Below are 16,555 nucleotides of genomic sequence, written 5' to 3'. Positions count from 1 at the left end.
CTGTTCTCTGCTTCAGGTCGCTGGGGCGGGGAAGGAGGTGGATGCAGGGAGGTGATCAGCTTTCTCTTTATACATCTTCGTACTGTTGCACATGTTGCTTTTATGCTTTTGTGAAACGAGAAATTTAAAGCAGCCACGCAAACAAATCCCAAGAACACCTTACAGCTTCTGCCTTCGAGGAGGAGCTCGCAGTCTCGTACAGACTGTCTTCAGACACTTAAAGCATCTCATTTACTCTCTATGGCTTTCAGGAAAGCAGGCGAGGGGAGGAGGGCATGGCAAGGTGGGGCCCTCCGCTGGAGGTGCTCAGCCCACGTGTGATGTGCTCCTCAGAGGAAGGGGAGGGTCCACATCAGTGCTGCTCCAAATTTGGATGAATCACCCAGGGTCCTTGTTAAAAATAAGAATCTCCGGGATCTAGCCTCAACTCATTGAATTAGAATCACCAGGGGAAGGGGCTGGGAGGATAGAGTTCCACTGGTGCCCAGGTGATTCATATTGTCAGGGAATGTGGAGTAGCTGGAGCTTCTGATTAAATCAAGAGAAAAGAAGAAAAGACATCACTTATCAACTCCACATGTGTTTGGGGGTGGGAGGGGTGCCAACTCTGTGCCAGGTGTTGGGCTGGGCACTGAGGATGAAGCGGTGAACAGCTAGAGACCCTCCCTGACTTCACCAAGCTCCAAGGCCAGTGGGGGAGACAGGGATGAAATAAATTGGGTCCCACAAATTGGGGCTAGGACTGGGGTGAAACTAGTGAGGCACCTGCCTTGGGCACACAATTTAAGGGGGCTCCAAAAACTCAGTTCTCGAAGAATACTTCAATCCCTATTTTAAAAAATCAAAATGAATGCAAAAATCCATGATGAATAAAATATAAACATTTTATACGAAGACAGGATCAGCATTACTGATTTTTCCTTTTGCCTCAGGCTCTGTTACGGCTCCGTGTGGCATGGCCACAAATCATTTCACCAGAAGAATTAAAGGATGTTTAGACTCTAGATAGCAGGGGAGCTGGCTGAGGCTTGGGTAGGGGGGAATCATCGTTAGACGATCGCTGATGCAGTAACGTCTACGCTGGGACTACCAGACAAGGGTGTAAGCAACAGAACCGGCAGGAGACACCTTTGTGCTTCTGAAGGCACTGAGATAGCCAATGTGTCAACACCTGGGGTTCTCAGCCTCAGTGCGTGTTAGAATCACCTGGAAAGTTATAACAGTCTCAATGCCCAGGCCCTGCCCCAGACCTGGTGAGTCAGACTCTCCAGTGGTGGGACTGAGCCTTGGCTGGTTGCTGAAGCTCAGCAGGCAGCTGCGAAGTACAGGCTGGGTGGAGATGACCACGACCTAGTGAGACAGAGGAGCGAGAGACCAGACTTGGGAGAAAAGTAGGGGCTTGACCGAGGGCCTTGAAGGCCAGCGTCATCATTCTGGGCTTTTTCCAAAGAGCATGGCAGATCACTGGGAGGGTTTTAACTAAGAAAATGACATGATCTAATGTTTTTTTAAATTTTTTTTTGAGACAGAGTCTCGCTTTGTTGCCCAGGCTAGAGTGAGTGCCGTGGCGTCAGCCTAGCTCACAGCAACCTCAAACTCCTGGGCTCAAGCAATCCTCCTGCCTCAGCCTCCCGAGTAGCTGGGACTACAGGCATGCGCCACCATGCCCGGGTAATTTTTTCTATATATATTAGTTGGCCAATTAATTTCTTTCTATTTATAGTAGAGACGGGGGTCTCACTCTTGCTCAGGCTGGTTTCAAACTCCTGACCTCGAGCAATCCGCCCACCTTGGCCTCCCAGAGTGCTAGGATTACAAGTGTGAGCCACCATGCCTGGCCCTATCTAATGTTTTTTTAAAGGATCACTCTGGCTGCCGTGATGGGAATGGATAGAGAGGGAAGAGTGGGTCTGGGGGTGAGTTGGAAATTCGTTGTAAGCGTCCAGGTAAGAGATAGTGGTGGCTTGGGCTGGGCTTCCGGCAGCAGAGGAGGGAGACACATTTAAGAAATAAGAGTAGAATTCGTAGGATTTGGCGATGGCTCTGTTGTGAGGGGGCGAAGGAGAGGCAACATTATGGATGACCCCACGGAGCCCAGCATCGGCAACTGGGTGGGTAGTGATAACATTCACTGAGATAGAGGACAGGGAGCATGGGGACAGGTTTCAGGGGACAAGGGGCATCATGGGTCTCGTTTCGGACATCCCTGAGTTTGCGAGATGGCCCAGCGGGGAATGCCGGGTGGGCACATAGATACAGGGAGCACGGTCCTGGAGAGGGGGCCCCGCTGGAGTTCGAATGTGGGACTGGTTGGTCCATGCGGTTGGTCATAAAGCCGTAGGAGTGGGGGAGACTGCCGAGAAGACAGAGAACCAAGTGAGCAGCAGAGGAGGCCTGGGCTGCAGAAGGCCCACCTCGAGTGGCTGAGTAGGGCAAGGAGCAGGGACGAGGCTGAGAGGAAGGAGGAGAATCGGCAGGCACTGAGAACTCACGGCCACGCGGGTAGCAGGGAGCATCGCCTTTGAGACAGCTAGGCTCGCAGAAGAGAGAATGACCCCTGGGGCTGGGCTAGGAAACAACTGGTGAAAACAACTGGGCCTGGATAGACAGATCAGTAGGACTCAGGCAGAGAGGAGAAGATTCTGGAAGAGAGAGGAAAAGAGGGAGGTGTAAGAAAAGGCAGTGATGGGAAGGAATGAGGTGTGTTGGGGGCCATTAATCAAGTACAGATGAGCGGGATTCAGGCAGAAGCCTGTCTTGGAAGAAAAGGTTAGCAGGTAGGTGGTGACTTGTGAAGACTTTCTGTAGTCTTCCTCTTGCCTGTTTACGTGACTTTCCTCTAATCCGGCCTCTGTGGGACAGCAAGCACCATTCGGGGCAGCTTTGCTACCCCACAGAGGTGTAAACAGTTAAAGCTTTTGCAGTACTTGCAGCCCACATGACTCAAGGTGAACATCGAGGACAGTGTGCTTTGCAACGCAGCAGGGCGCATACATTTCTGCGTTGAATGGAGTGTTTGTTTCCTTCTCCCCGACTCACCCACCTCAAATAGCCCAGCTGCAGTGTGATTGACGCTTCCCTTCTTCCCTTGTGCTCTCTTACGAGTAGAAGCACAGACAAGCTTTTGCCTGAAAGGCAAGATGCTAGTGTTATCTTTCCTGAGTGGGCTCATAAATGCAGATTCTTTGGAGAGAGGTGTGTATAATCAGCTCACCAGCCAGTATTTTGCATGTGCAATGAACAGATGTGGCTGCATTATTCAGTTTCCCAATTCAACTTCCCTGCTCGAAAGTACTTAAGAAAATGTGATGTGGATGAACACATCTCCCCAAGTGAAAATAATCCACTGACAACAGAATTAGCAACCAGAGTTGGACACGCCAAGAGGAGTTGCAAATGTTCCAGTGAACCGCTTGTCATGCTGGTGGCTTATTGAATTCTCTGCCCAAAATGTTATGATGTGCTGTGTCACTTCAAGTTTTCTTCGTAAAGATGAAATAATTTCTAATTATATTTCTTGGGACACTATAGTAATTTTGAAAGATATCACACTAGGGTGGAAACATGTTTGTTTAACTCACCCTTTGTTGTTGTTTTTTTAATATTGTGAAATGTGACATTCATACCAAGTGTGCATGAAAACATACGCACAGTTTGTAGAATGGTTACACAGATATTCACTTTCATAACCACTACTTAGAAGTAGACTATTGGTGGCACCTGGAATGCTGGTGTACCCTTCCTACTTCCTAGAGTCACCAAAGCCTTACTTTTGTGGTAGTGATTTCATTGCTTTTGCTTAGAATTTTACCACCTGTTTATCCATCACTAAAATATAATTTAGTTTTGCTTGTATTGTACTGTATTTACTATTTGTGTCTTTGTGAAAATGTAAAACCCATGACTGCCTCCTTATATTTTGCACCCTAGGTGCCTTGCTGCCTCATATTGGTCTTCTTGTGTGTGTAGCTTTGGTTCATCTTTTTCACTGCTGTGTAATGTTGCATTATTAGTAAGACTATGACACAGCTCATTTGTGCATTGCAACAGTGGACATTGGGCTGTTTCTGGTTGTGATGACTTCAAGGTTCATGTGAATATTCTTAAACATGTCTCCTGGAATACATATGCACAGACTGTATAGGACATATAGCAAAGAGTGTTTTCATGTTGTGTTTTGGAAGTAATATTTTAAATTCCTTTTGGATAGTTAATGATAAAACATGCCAATCCAATGCAAACATGATTTTATTATAAACCTTAGTATTTTCGACATAATGGAAAATATTATTCATTTCATAATAATATCTACCAATTCTAGATGCACATATACACACTCTTTACCTAAAAGTGGGGTCAAATATTTATGCAGACAAGCCTAGCACTCAGGACTGAGTGCTTCATTCTGAAAGCTGTTCTTCCTATCTCCCCATCCCCTACTCTTTAGTTTTTGGGGGGCTTTCAATGGGAAAAGTGAATCGCGCAAGATACTAATAATTTTGAATTGATTAGTCAGAGGCAAACATCTCTTCAGGATTTTTGTTTCCAAGAGCCCTGGTTTACTCTGCTCTGGTGAAGAGAATGTGAATTATGGGCTTTATGTAGCTGAGCCTATGTGCATTTTAAGTTAGGTTGTTTAATGTGCATAACTCGTTCCTTTTGTCTGATTTTGTGAAATACATATCTGACTGTATATTTAGTTTCTGTTTCCATCATGTGTTTTGTGATGGAATTTGCTGGTCAAAACGTGATCATTTAATTTATTGAACAGTTTGAAACTTGGTATCTAACTCAGTTCAGGCTGCTATGCAAATTACCACGGACTGAGTGGCTTAAACATTTATGTCTCACAGCTCTGGAGTCTGGGAAGTCTAAGATCAAGATGCAGGTAGATCTGGTGTCTGGGGAGGGTCTGCTTCCTGGTTTGCAGTTAGCTGCCTTCTCGTTGTATCTTCACATGGCAGAGAGCTCCAGACCTTTATCCCCTCACACGGGTGTTAATACCATTCCCGAGGTCTCCATCCTCATGACTTCATTACTTCCCAAAGGCCCTACCTTCAAATACCATCACATCGAGGACTTAGGCTTCAGCATATGAGTTTTGGGGGGACACAAACATTCAGTCCATAGCAAATCCTTTGAGATATTCTAAGTTTCCCATTAGCTTTTGTTGCAAGCATTAGTAAAAGAGGAGAAGTCTATTTCTTTAATTAGTAATTTATTAAAATGGCCAACTCTCCAGCTTTCATTGTCCATCACTAAAAGTTTTAGTAGAATTCTACTTCTACGTGTTCAGTTCAGTGAAATAATTGTGTGATTTGTATTAAATATGATGTAACTATTTAATTCAAAGTTTTCTTCTTTTAGGAGCTATATTATCTTAAAGAGTATGTACTTTAGTACCTACCACTAGTGAATAATCACAATTTTGCTTTATTGAAGCACTAGTTATGTAATACAGAAGTATCTTTCCATCATAGTTCGAAACTGATCAGCATAAAATTGCAAGGATATAAGGGAAATTTGAATTAATTGTAAAAGACATTGTAAATGAGAACAACAGATCTAAAAGGCTTTTACATTTGTACTTATTTGCATATATTAACATTTAACAAGGGATGAAATTTGGAATTCTTTATTGTACTAATACTTGAAAATAGTTATGTAATATAGTTTTTAAAAGCTCAGTTTATAACAGTGACACATTACTCCCCCAAATCTAAACTTTATTTAAACTGTATGTGAGATTCTTTATGCAATTTTTCCGAATAAGGTAACCATTCCAGATAAGGAATCAGATTCATTTATTCTTTACACTGGGTCTTCACTGAAGCTCATCTGGTCTTTCGCTTCGATTTTTTAGAGCTTAGTTCACATTTCACAAAGATTTTTTCCTGGGTTGGGTGAAGTTGTAGATCATCTGTGTTTTCTAAGCAAAATGTCATTCTACGAGTAGAAAACATAAACACAGCATTAAGTTTTAGATGGAGCTTATTGAATTGTTTCATCTTCTATCAAATATTATTCAATTTATGTAATGTATGTGCCATCTTTTTAAGAAATAGATTCTTATGTTTGCAGATATTTTTTATAACTTCAGAGAAAGGCAAAAGCCAAGCCGGTGAAAGCAATCAGCGTAAGACTTCCTGGGGCTCTGTACTGGGGCGATTCCAATTCTGTGAGCACTGAAGGTCCCAGGGGCAGCCCTCCTTTCTTCTCCCTTAGAACTCCTCTGAGATTAGAGGTGGCTGTTGTTTCTTTGACTACCTTGCCCTGACTCCAGGGCAGACGTAGTTCCCCAACTGTTCCTCCCAAGGCAGGCTTCACTTCCCAGCCTGCTGTCCCCTGGACGTGCTCCAGTTTGTGAGTGCTGTTCTTAAAGGTTCTTGGCATGAGGCCACTGGCTCAGCCTGTAAGCCCTGCCCCTTCCTCTTATTGGTGCTGACGCTGTCCACTAAAGGGGACACCACTGTGTGTTTGGGGTCCCTCCCATCCTCCCTCTTTCTCTCTCTCTCTCTGAAACAACTGCTAGGCTGCTTTGAGCTGGGTTTGGCCTGAGATGCCGTTTTGTATTATACTACCTACAACCACATCTATTAAAATATATATATTTGTATACACATTTATATATATATATATATATGAACATCTGAAGTCACAGAGAATTCTAATTTATGACTTCTTTTGTCTTTGAATTGCATCCAAGGTCAAGTCTTTATTAAATCAGACTTTTTAAACTGAAAAAGTGCTTTGAGTAATTTATGAATGCATTCTAGCAAAATTCAAATGGTAAAGAGATACATGGAGCCAAATGTTAAAGACCCTCTTTACCATCACCTGTCACTGGCTTCACTACGCTATGGTTGGGTATATGTATTTCCAGACCAGTTCCTTTTACATACATGTCGCTGTTCACACACAAATATAAAGATTCTTTAATAGAAGTGAGATTATACTGTATGTATTTTCCTGCAATGTTTCCTTGTCACCAAATAATGTACTTGGTGACCTGTTCATATCAGTACATATAAGTCTATTTCATTCTTTTTCACCTATGCATGACATTCCATTGTATGCATTTAGCATTTTCCTATTGATAGGCATGGAGATATTCCCAATAGTTTCCTCTTTATTTATCATTTAACTTTTAAAAACTATAGATCCTATGGAGCCCTGATCCCCACAATTTTTTTTTTCAGCATGTACCTCCTATAGCCCTGAGGAAGGGTTTGATGGGTCTATGTAGTAACACCCAGCGCTGTGACTCTGCTAGATTAGACTAAGGAAAGTCAAGTTAATGGAATCAAAACTAATGGAGGGAGGAACTGTTGGAAACAGTACACAGGCAACAAAGGTGGTAAAAAGTCAGATAAACTCAAGTCAGATCTGGGCTGAGACAATTGTTAGCAATGTCCTCAAGCTGCGTAACTCCTGTTAGCCTCAGTTTCTTGATCTGCATAGCCAGTACTACCCATCGCAGGGTCACTGGGGGGATTACGTGAGATTAATGGCTCGCAGCATCTAGTTCAAGGCCCACCACGCATGGGAACTCTGGCAGGGCCAGTCCCCTCCCTGTCCTTGTTCTTCTGTCAGTACCACATGGGTGTGCACCCGTGGAGAAAGTGGTGATGTGTTTCATACAAGCTTTTGGGCTGAGTCACATGGCATTGTCATGGTGAGCAGCTACCAAAACTGAGCACTCACTCTCTGGCTAATGTGGGCAGGGACGGTGCTCAGAAGTGGCACTGCCCTAGAAGGTCAGAGTCGTGCGAGAATAGCTAAGGGCAAGAGAGGAGAGAGTGCAGCTTGATTTTCTCAGATCGGTCATGTGGAGAGATGTGTTGGCAGACTGCAGAATCTGCTCTTAGTAATTGCGTGGAGTTTGCACCCCAGGGAGATAAAATCCGGGGTGTGGTTGTATAAAGCACTCGGGGGCATAAATCTACCGAGGGAAAGGCTCCTGGTGCAGGAACCCACGAGGGAGGAGGGCAGTTCCAAGGTTAGATGCTTGCTGTTTACCATCTTCTACTAAGGACAAACCAGAGAGAGACCTGGCCTTCCCAACAAACGAAGGTGGGAGAGGAGAGACAAGTTTCCTGAATACAGAAGCGGGAGCCAGGAGAGGGCTGGGGGAAGCACAGAATTCTCCAGCCACCGAGAACTACAGAGCAGCAGAGCAGCAGGGTTGCTATGGCCAATGCATTGGGCAGCCCTTCGCTCTGCAGGGAAGAGTGCAGGAGAAGAGGAACCTCCTAACTTTCTTTACTCCCTACCCCCACCCCAACCCCTTCTTGCCCCAGGGCTTTGGGGACACGGGAGATATTCAATCACAGCATTTCTTAAGGGTAGTCCATTCCATTGGTCCACATGAGAATGTCTTAGGGCTTTTTTTTTTTTGAGACAGAGTCTCAATTTGTTGCCCAGGCTAGAGTGAGTGCCATGGCATCAGCCTAGCTCACAGCAACCTCAATCTCCTGGGCTCAAACAATCCTGCTGCCTCAGCCTCCCGAGTAGCTGGGACTAGAGGCATGTGCCACCATGCCCGGCTAATTTTTTCTCTAAATATTTATTAGTTGGCCAATTAATTTCTTTCTATTTATAGTTCAGACGGGGTCTCGCTCTTGCTCACGCTGGTTTCGAACTCCTGACTTCGAGCAATCTGCCCGCCTCAGCCTCCCAGAGTGCTAGGATTACAGGCGTGAGCCACCACGCCCGCCCGGCCAGGGCTCTTGTTAAAAAGCGTGCATCCTGGGGGTCCTGCCCAAGACCACAGGGAATCAAAAGCTCTGCAGGTGGGTCCAGGAATTCTGCAAATGTATTAAGCTTCCCAGTGATTCCTCGGCATCTAAGATTTGAAAGACACCACCACAGGGAGAGGCAAATTGAGGTTTTTGAGACTATGATCTACTAAAAGCATTTCTCTGGGTATACAACGAAAAAGAAATGTCACATCTACCAGTGGCACCCATCTTTAGGGTGTAATAACGCCCACTTCCTATGATGAGTGCAAGTATGAAACTGAAACTGTCTGACGCACGTAGGTGCTTAATATTAAATAGACGTGAGTGGGAGGTTGAGCCGGCAGTCACCTTTGCTGAGTTTCTCCTGCTTTGACTCTGATGGTCTTCAGGAGGAGGCCCGAGTGACAGCAGGGCTCTGCACCCCATGGGATGATGGTCTGGACCGTGTTCCAGACATTGGTCCACACTGCACTGTTTTCCCACTTGAACTTGATCATGATCAGCTCACCGATGTCCGAGTCCAAGGTGACAAGAAAGGAATAGGTTTTATTACTAGTAATTCCTCCACCCCTTGAAGATACAAAGAAAATCAGACACAGTCAGTCTAGTTGTAACAGCACGGTGAGGCTTAGGCACATTGGAGACGCGTTAGGTTTGCCTTAGTGGCTTGGGTTGGTGTTTTTGCTGCATTTCCCAAACCGGTGTTCGACACACTATTAATAGAGATAACAATAAGTGTGCCAGGATAAAGAGAGTTTTCCAGGCAATAAAAGAGGGAAAACCACCCTATTTTCTGTGTTAGCATATTTAAGCCTCTGAGAAATCCCTCTACAGTGAGTCTAGTTAACTTTCTGTGGCTTCGCTTCTAGGAAGAGGCCCTCTAGGACACAGTGGGGCTTTGGCAAAGGCCTCTGGAACTTCAGCTCTCTGTAGTTTTGATGAACCCAACACCCCCATACCACACTCTCTCTTCCCAGTAACGTTCCCCCCCCCATATAAACAGAAACTTCTGTTAAAACAACAAAGCATAACAGTAATAGAAAAACCACATGTAAAAATTCTGCACCAATTTAGAGCAAGATTTAAATGTGGGCTCCGAGGTGTCATTATCAGCTTTACTCACTAATCTCCAAGACATTCAAATATCCCAACATTGGCAGAGCAGCCAGATGCCCTTGCTGCTGAGAACACTCCCCTGGGGAGGGATTGTAGACAGTGTGGGGGCAGCACCGCATCTTGGGGGAGGCAGGGGGCAGAGGGCTCCCATGAGGGGCTTGCCATAGCTCTTGCTGCAGTGCGTTGTGAAGACTCGTGTAGGAATCCACCCACCCTGCTAGGCTGTGAGCACCCTAAGGATAGGGCCCTCCATAGCCTTAGATGTGTTGGGTGGAAGACCAACGAACACTTGCCGAAGGACTGAATCGGTGCAGTCAGCAGAGAAGGGGGCAATCTTCAGGAAGCTCAGGACTGTCCCTGCAGTGGCTGAGGGGCTCGTGTCACTTCCCAGGGAGAGGCCACACTGAGGGCCTCCAAGTGAGGCATCGTGAGGCCGCTGCGGGGGTGTGAGCAGGTGGGCAACAGGGTGAAGGACAGCTGGGGAGGCCGGCCGTGCGGGCTGATTGAGACTGGAAATCTGCGCCCAGGTGAATGAGATACCACTTTGATTTCCGGGTTATGGTTTTCGGAACTCTCTGGAAAGGCGCTCAGAGCCTTCTTGCAGACACCTGCTCTGCTCTTCACCACTCAGCCTTGCTCGGATCTTCCCTGGCGGGGTGGGTGGATTCCTACACGATTCACAACACACTGCAGCAAGAGCCGTGACAAGCCACTCAAGGGAGCCCTCTGCCCCCCTGCTGACTCCAAGATCCAGTGTTGCCTCTACACTGTCTGCAATCCCTGCCCAGGGGCGGGTGTTCTCAGCAGCAGCAAGGGCATCCTGGCTGCTCTGCCAACGTGGAGCTATTTGAATGTCTTGGAGATTAGTGTGCAAAGCTGATAAGGATACCTCAGAGTGTGGCTTTCCTGTCTGCTCAGCCCTCAGGGCATCAGCCTGCCCCACGCACCGGCAGTGGGAGCAGAGAGCAGTAGGAACACCTGAGGCTGAGGAGGGACGTGAGGGGCTGGCCTTGGGTGGATGACATCTGACAGGATGCTTGGGGCAGCCAGAATGGGATGAGCTGGGTGTACTTAAAGGGTTGTCTCTGAAGCAGCAAATGCTTGTTTCTGTTCACAAGAACCTGACGGTAAAGTTGATCTGTAGGCCAAGAGGTTCCCCCTTACGTAAGGGCTACCTCAGCTCACATGGCATCTCGTGCCTACCCCAGCGCCCTGCATGTAATAAGTACTCAGATCCTCAAGCCTGAATGAAGTGGCCAAGTCTGGCCTGACCCTTGCAAAGTACAGGATCCGTCCAGACCCTGTGAGAAAAATAAGCAACGGTCACCACAGACGGGAGCTCATACAGCTCATACTCACAGTGTGATGGGAATTTTCTGCATTTCCTCTTTTGTTCCCAGTAGCGACATGGTAAAAGTTGGTTCTATTGGCTTCTCAATGTGGTTGACGAACCGGATCTTGAACTGGTAATGATAAACTAGAGAGAGAGAGTGAGAGTGAATTTAAGTAAGAATTTTTAATTAAAAAATCTCATATTTTGGGGCCACGCGCGGTGGCTGACGCCTGTAATCCTAGCACTCTGGGAGGCCAAGGCGGGTGGATCGTTTGAGGTCAGGAGTTTGAGACCAGCCTGAGCAGGAGTGAGACCCCGTCTCTATTAAAAATAGAAAGAAAATTAGCTGGACTACTAAAAAATATATAGAAAAATTAGCTGGGCACGATGGCGCATGCCTACAGTCCCAGCTACTCAGGAGCCCAAGGCAGGAGGATTGCTTGAGCCCAGGAGTTTGAGGTTGCTGTGAGCTAGGCTGGGCTGATGCCATGGCACTCTAGCCCAGGCAACAGAGTGAGATTCTAGCTCAAAGAAAACAAACAAATAAAAATCTCATATTTTAAAAATTTAAAAATGCAGAGGGAAAAATTTAGATGGATAGATACCAAAAGGGTAACATTCCTCCCCCCCCACCCCCCGCCCCCTCAAGTAGTGGGATTATAAATGCTTTTTTTTTTTTTTTTTTTTGAGACAGAGTCTCACTTTGTTGCCCAGGCTAGAGTGAGTGCCGTGGCGTCAGCCTAGCTCACAGCAACCTCAAACTCCTGGGCTCAAGCGATCCTGCTGCCTCAGCCTCCCGAGTAGCTGGGACTACAGGCATGCGCCACCCTGCCTGGCTAATTTTTTTGTATATATATTAGTTGGCCAATTAATTTGTTTCTATTTATAGTAGAGACGGGGGTCTCACTCTTGCTCAGGTTGGTTTCGAACTCCTGAACTCAAAGGATCCGCCCGCCTCGGCCTCCCAGAGAGCTAGGATTATAGGCGTGAGCCACCGTGCCCGGCTATAAATGCTTTTTATCTTCTTTCTCCTTCTCAGTATTTTCCAAATGTCCACACAAGACTTATACTGTGTCTGTGATATAATGATGATAAGTATCAGCCAATAAAAGAAGGCAGGATAGGAGTACTATATATCTGGCATTCTCGCTGAATTCTGGATGCAAGTTCTATTGAAATATTTCTTGTATTTGGTGAGGGTCTCCTTTGTAAATCAAAGGATAAATTCCTCTTAGGCACCTGAAAAAGGCAAGAGAGAACACATTGGCATTTTATGCTTTTGTCTCTGTCTGATCGGGTCCATTTCAGGCTGTGGCAGAGTTCCAGCTAAGAAATACATGCCCTGATGACACCATCTCTATACTCGGGGCCAGTTCTTGGCAACAAGCTCTGGGAGGGTAAATAAGCACATTTCCTAATGGAAGCAAGAGAACTCTAGTTCTAGAGTTTGGGCCTAAATGTTTTCTGTCTTATCAAATGTCTAGAATGTCCTTCTACTGGGTTGGTTGGGAAAGGGTAATTTATTTTACTCTTTTTTACCCACAGTCTATATTTAATTAATAAAAGCAAATAGCTTACTATTAGATAGGCATTGTTAAATACTTAACATTGCATCATCTCATTTACTCCTAAACCCTGTGATGTAGGTATTGTCATCCCCATTCTATAAATAAGAAAAACTGGGGCTCAGATAGGTGAAGTGATTTGCTCACGGCCTCAGAGCAGAGTCTGTGGTCTTAGCCTCCCTCAACCTAGATGGTGTTGGCCTCGCCTGCACTGTCACACCAGCCAGCTGTGGGGCTGTTTTCAAAATCACCCTATTACTCATTCCCAAATGGCTGGTTGCTGCTTAGACTTCTTTGTCTTGCTGTCTTCATGTTCTCTAGGTGTTGATGGTGATCTAGCTCCACGATCACAGACGGGTCTAGCATGACATGTCAATTCCATTTGATTGATAGCGACTGCCTAGAGAACCAACCCTATGTTGAGATGGATTCTGAGACTATGTCCAGGTTCTTAGGAGGATCGCTATCTGCTTTGGGCAAAGAATAGGGGATTCATAGTATGCTTGCTATATGTTTGCATTATCTGTTCTAGACAAAGATTAACCCACTAATCCTAATATAACGCCTTGCATATAGTAGGTGCTTTAATAAACCTTTGCTTGGGGGTGATATATCTGGAGGATACATCTAGCAAGATGGAAATCACTTTGGAGGATTCAAGACCCGAGTTTCAAGATTTGTCGTGGGAGAATTCCTTTTGGAGTACTTAGATCATGATAACCTAGCCACTTGACCATTTGTCCCTTGTACCCAGCACGTGGATATTCATCGTCTCCATCAATCAACCCGTTAACTCCCAAGTGGTGCCATTTCCACTGGAGGTTGGTAGCTATACAGCAAACCTAGCAGAAGGCATTGCCAATGGTGTATTGCTAACACACCAGTTTCAGTGTCCTGGAGTGCCTATATTGCTGGGTTTCTAGATTATTTACACAATCCTATCCTTTGGCATAAACAAATCTTCCTTTTTTTTTTTTTTAAGAGACAAGGTCTTGCTATGTAGCCCAGGCTGGCCTTGAACTCCTGGGCTCAAGCGATTCTCCCACCCCAGCCTCCCACATAGCTGGGACTGCAGACATGTGTCGCCACGCCCAGCTTCCCATTTAGATTTTGCAGTGCATTTGCTCACGTGTCTGGGGATGATATCTCTTGGGATTACTAAAGGGGCTGTCTCTGAAGCACCAAATGTGTATTTATGTTCACAGCAAGAACCAAATACTAACAGTCAATTCATAGGCCAAGAGTTTTCTGCTTTAGTAAGAGCCAGCTTGGGTCGTAGCTGGCAGCCACTACAGTGCCTGCACATTAAATATAGGTGCTCAAGTCCTCGAGCCTGGAAAAAAAGTAGTTTGATGCCCTCAAGACAGCAAAAAAGGCTGTGGGTGAGAAATAAGAGCTATGGACACAAGTCCCAGGCAAGGGTCCCTAAACCCTTGGGTGGCACCACTGGAAAGAGAGACTGTAGCTTATTATACCAGAAGCCTCTGGAGAGGTCTCACGCTTTTTGGGGGTTTGTCAAGGAAGCTCTGCAAGAAGTGAGCAGTGCTATAAGTTGCACTGAGGCAACAAAGGAAAGGCCATTCCGAAGACACAGGCCATAGACAGCAGGGTGGGAGGACTGGATTAACTTTGAGTTAACCCTACAAAGACACAGGGCACCTTCCAGAGAATGCAAGGAACACTCATAACTATCAATTTTCAATTCACTTTAATATCATATGGATTAAGTGGAAGTCTATCATGTACTCACCCCGGTGTTAAAAGATGAACCGGTAAAAGTGTGTAATTGCTGGTATGCATGATAATAGTTAACACTGGTTAATATTTGTTTTGGTTGTTGCCAGGTGCTTTGCATCTATGACCTCATTTAACCCTCGCAACGAGTGACACTATTATTATCTCATTTTAGAATAGAGGGAACTGAGGCACAGAGAGGTTAAGTGACTTTTCTGGGATCACACAGCGAGAAAGTAGCATGGCTAGCGTGGCAGCCCAGGCAGCCCGGATCCAGAACCTGAAATTTTACACCTTTATTCCTAGGACTGAGAGCTTTATATCCCCTAAGTAAAAAGTTGAAATGTGGGAAGAGATTTAAGTTAAAAAATGCGATAACAATTATTTCTTTAAAAATAAACCAGCAACACCTGAAATATTCAGTAATAGAAGAATGACTGTGGACCAACAATATCAATTATGCCAATTACCATTTAGTTCTTTACCATGTCCCAGACATTGAGCTAATTGTCTCACATAATTGTCTCACTTCCCTTTACAACAGCTTTATAAGATGCCTACTTTATCTTCCTTCCCACATCATTTTGTAAATGAAACCAAGGCTCAGAAAAAGTTAAATAACGTGTCTGTTGTCACGTGGCTAATAACTGGTGAAGCCGTAATTAGAAGTTATTCTGCTGATTTCTCAGTTCATAGTCCCAACCATGTGATTTACTCTTATAAAGCCATTAAACGATATTTTGGGAACGATTGCAACGCTTATGAAAGATGTGAAAAGAAAACAAAAACAAAAAACCAGGATATGAACTTGTCTATTTAGTATGAGACCGACCCTGTAAAAGAGAATGCACAGAAGTAGGGGAATTCGCAAAAATATTAGCAGCGCTCATCTCTGGGAAGGGCAGAGAGGTATTTTTTATTCTCTTCTTTATGTTCTGCACGTTCCACATTTTCTACACGATAAGCATGTGTTCTAATCAGAATCTTACTGGAAAAAGAAAGAGCTTTTCAAAGTGTTCAAAACGAAAACAAGAAGTCCTGACTTTGGAGGAGATTGAAGCTGGGAGGCAGAGTCACTCACAGGACCTTTGTCACCTCTGCCTTGTCTCACGGGCATCAATGTCCATGTCTTATCTCCCTGAAGGCAGTCTTGGGGTCACATTGCTGCTTGTAGCTCCCTCAGGGCACACAGCACACGCCAGGCAGCCAAGCAGTACTTTAGCATGGGCTCTGCGTGAAGAACAACTAGGAACACGCACTGCATTAAAGCCCCTAAGAGCGATAAAATAGCTTCGGTTTGTTGAGGCTCTATTATGCATCTTGCTACGTACTAAGTGTTTTACATACAGCGTTTTTGTCCTCATAGCTAGACAACCTTAATCATAACTTGCTGGGTCATTTCCATCTGCTGTCCCTCTTACCCTCACCTACTCTGCCCTCCCTGCCCAGCTCTGAGCTCCAGGATGGGACACCTTGGGCTGCCGACTGGTTCCTGGTTGGCTTTGGCCACTGGAGAGGCACTGGCAGGAGATCAGGGCAAAGGAGAGCAAGGCTGGGGGATCTTTCCTTGGCTTCCTCCTGCTTTGTAGCCTGGCTGTGTAGCAACCACGCCCCCATATTTAGCAGCCTCTCCTGTACCCCTCTGTTCTCCCTGGGCTAGTCCCATCCCTGGCTCCTGCCTGGCTGTTGGAGTCCGGGTGCAGCAACAGCCCTTGTTGGTTTCCTTACTACCGCCCACCCTGCTGTAAGGAGTCCCACCCGCTCTCTTCACTCCATGCAGGCGACTAGAGTCCTGTTTTCTGCTGAGACCTAGACTGACACAGTGTTAGTTACCCTGGTGAACTACAGATAAACAAGCAGAGGTTTGGGGACCTGTAGTTACTCAGATAGTTATAAGTGGAGCAGAATTTAAAACTCTGGTGTCTAATTCCAAAAGACCCTTTCCCTGTCTCCTGGTGTTTTAACTCTCTGCAAGCTGAGTCTGCCCTTTGAAAGCAAAAGGCAAACAGCCCCTGAAGACAAGCTGTGGTCAAAACTTGCCTCGAACGAAGCCACCAAGACAAAGT

At 45.6% G+C, this 16,555-nt stretch overlaps 1 protein-coding gene across 1 annotated transcript in view; it reads right to left on the bottom strand.

Moving 5' to 3' along the window:
* Nucleotides 1-4,230: 4,230 nt before the first annotated feature.
* LIPC (lipase C, hepatic type) overlaps nucleotides 4,231-16,555 on the bottom strand; it is a 155,515-nt gene continuing 143,190 nt past the window's right edge. The window contains exons 8-10 of the mRNA XM_020286049.2: nucleotides 11,217-11,334; nucleotides 9,090-9,311; nucleotides 4,231-5,946 (exon numbers count right to left, since the gene is read on the bottom strand). Of these exons, the coding sequence (XP_020141638.1) occupies nucleotides 5,835-5,946; nucleotides 9,090-9,311; nucleotides 11,217-11,334 (452 nt within the window). The 3' untranslated portion in view covers nucleotides 4,231-5,834. The remainder of the gene's footprint in view (nucleotides 5,947-9,089; nucleotides 9,312-11,216; nucleotides 11,335-16,555) is intronic.

The sequence above is a fragment of the Microcebus murinus genome, chromosome 6 (assembly GCF_040939455.1).
Source record: "Microcebus murinus isolate Inina chromosome 6, M.murinus_Inina_mat1.0, whole genome shotgun sequence".
NCBI classification, from domain to species: domain Eukaryota; kingdom Metazoa; phylum Chordata; class Mammalia; order Primates; family Cheirogaleidae; genus Microcebus; species Microcebus murinus.
Note: the sequence above shows the minus strand (reverse complement) of the source record. Positions and strands in the feature narration are given on the sequence as shown.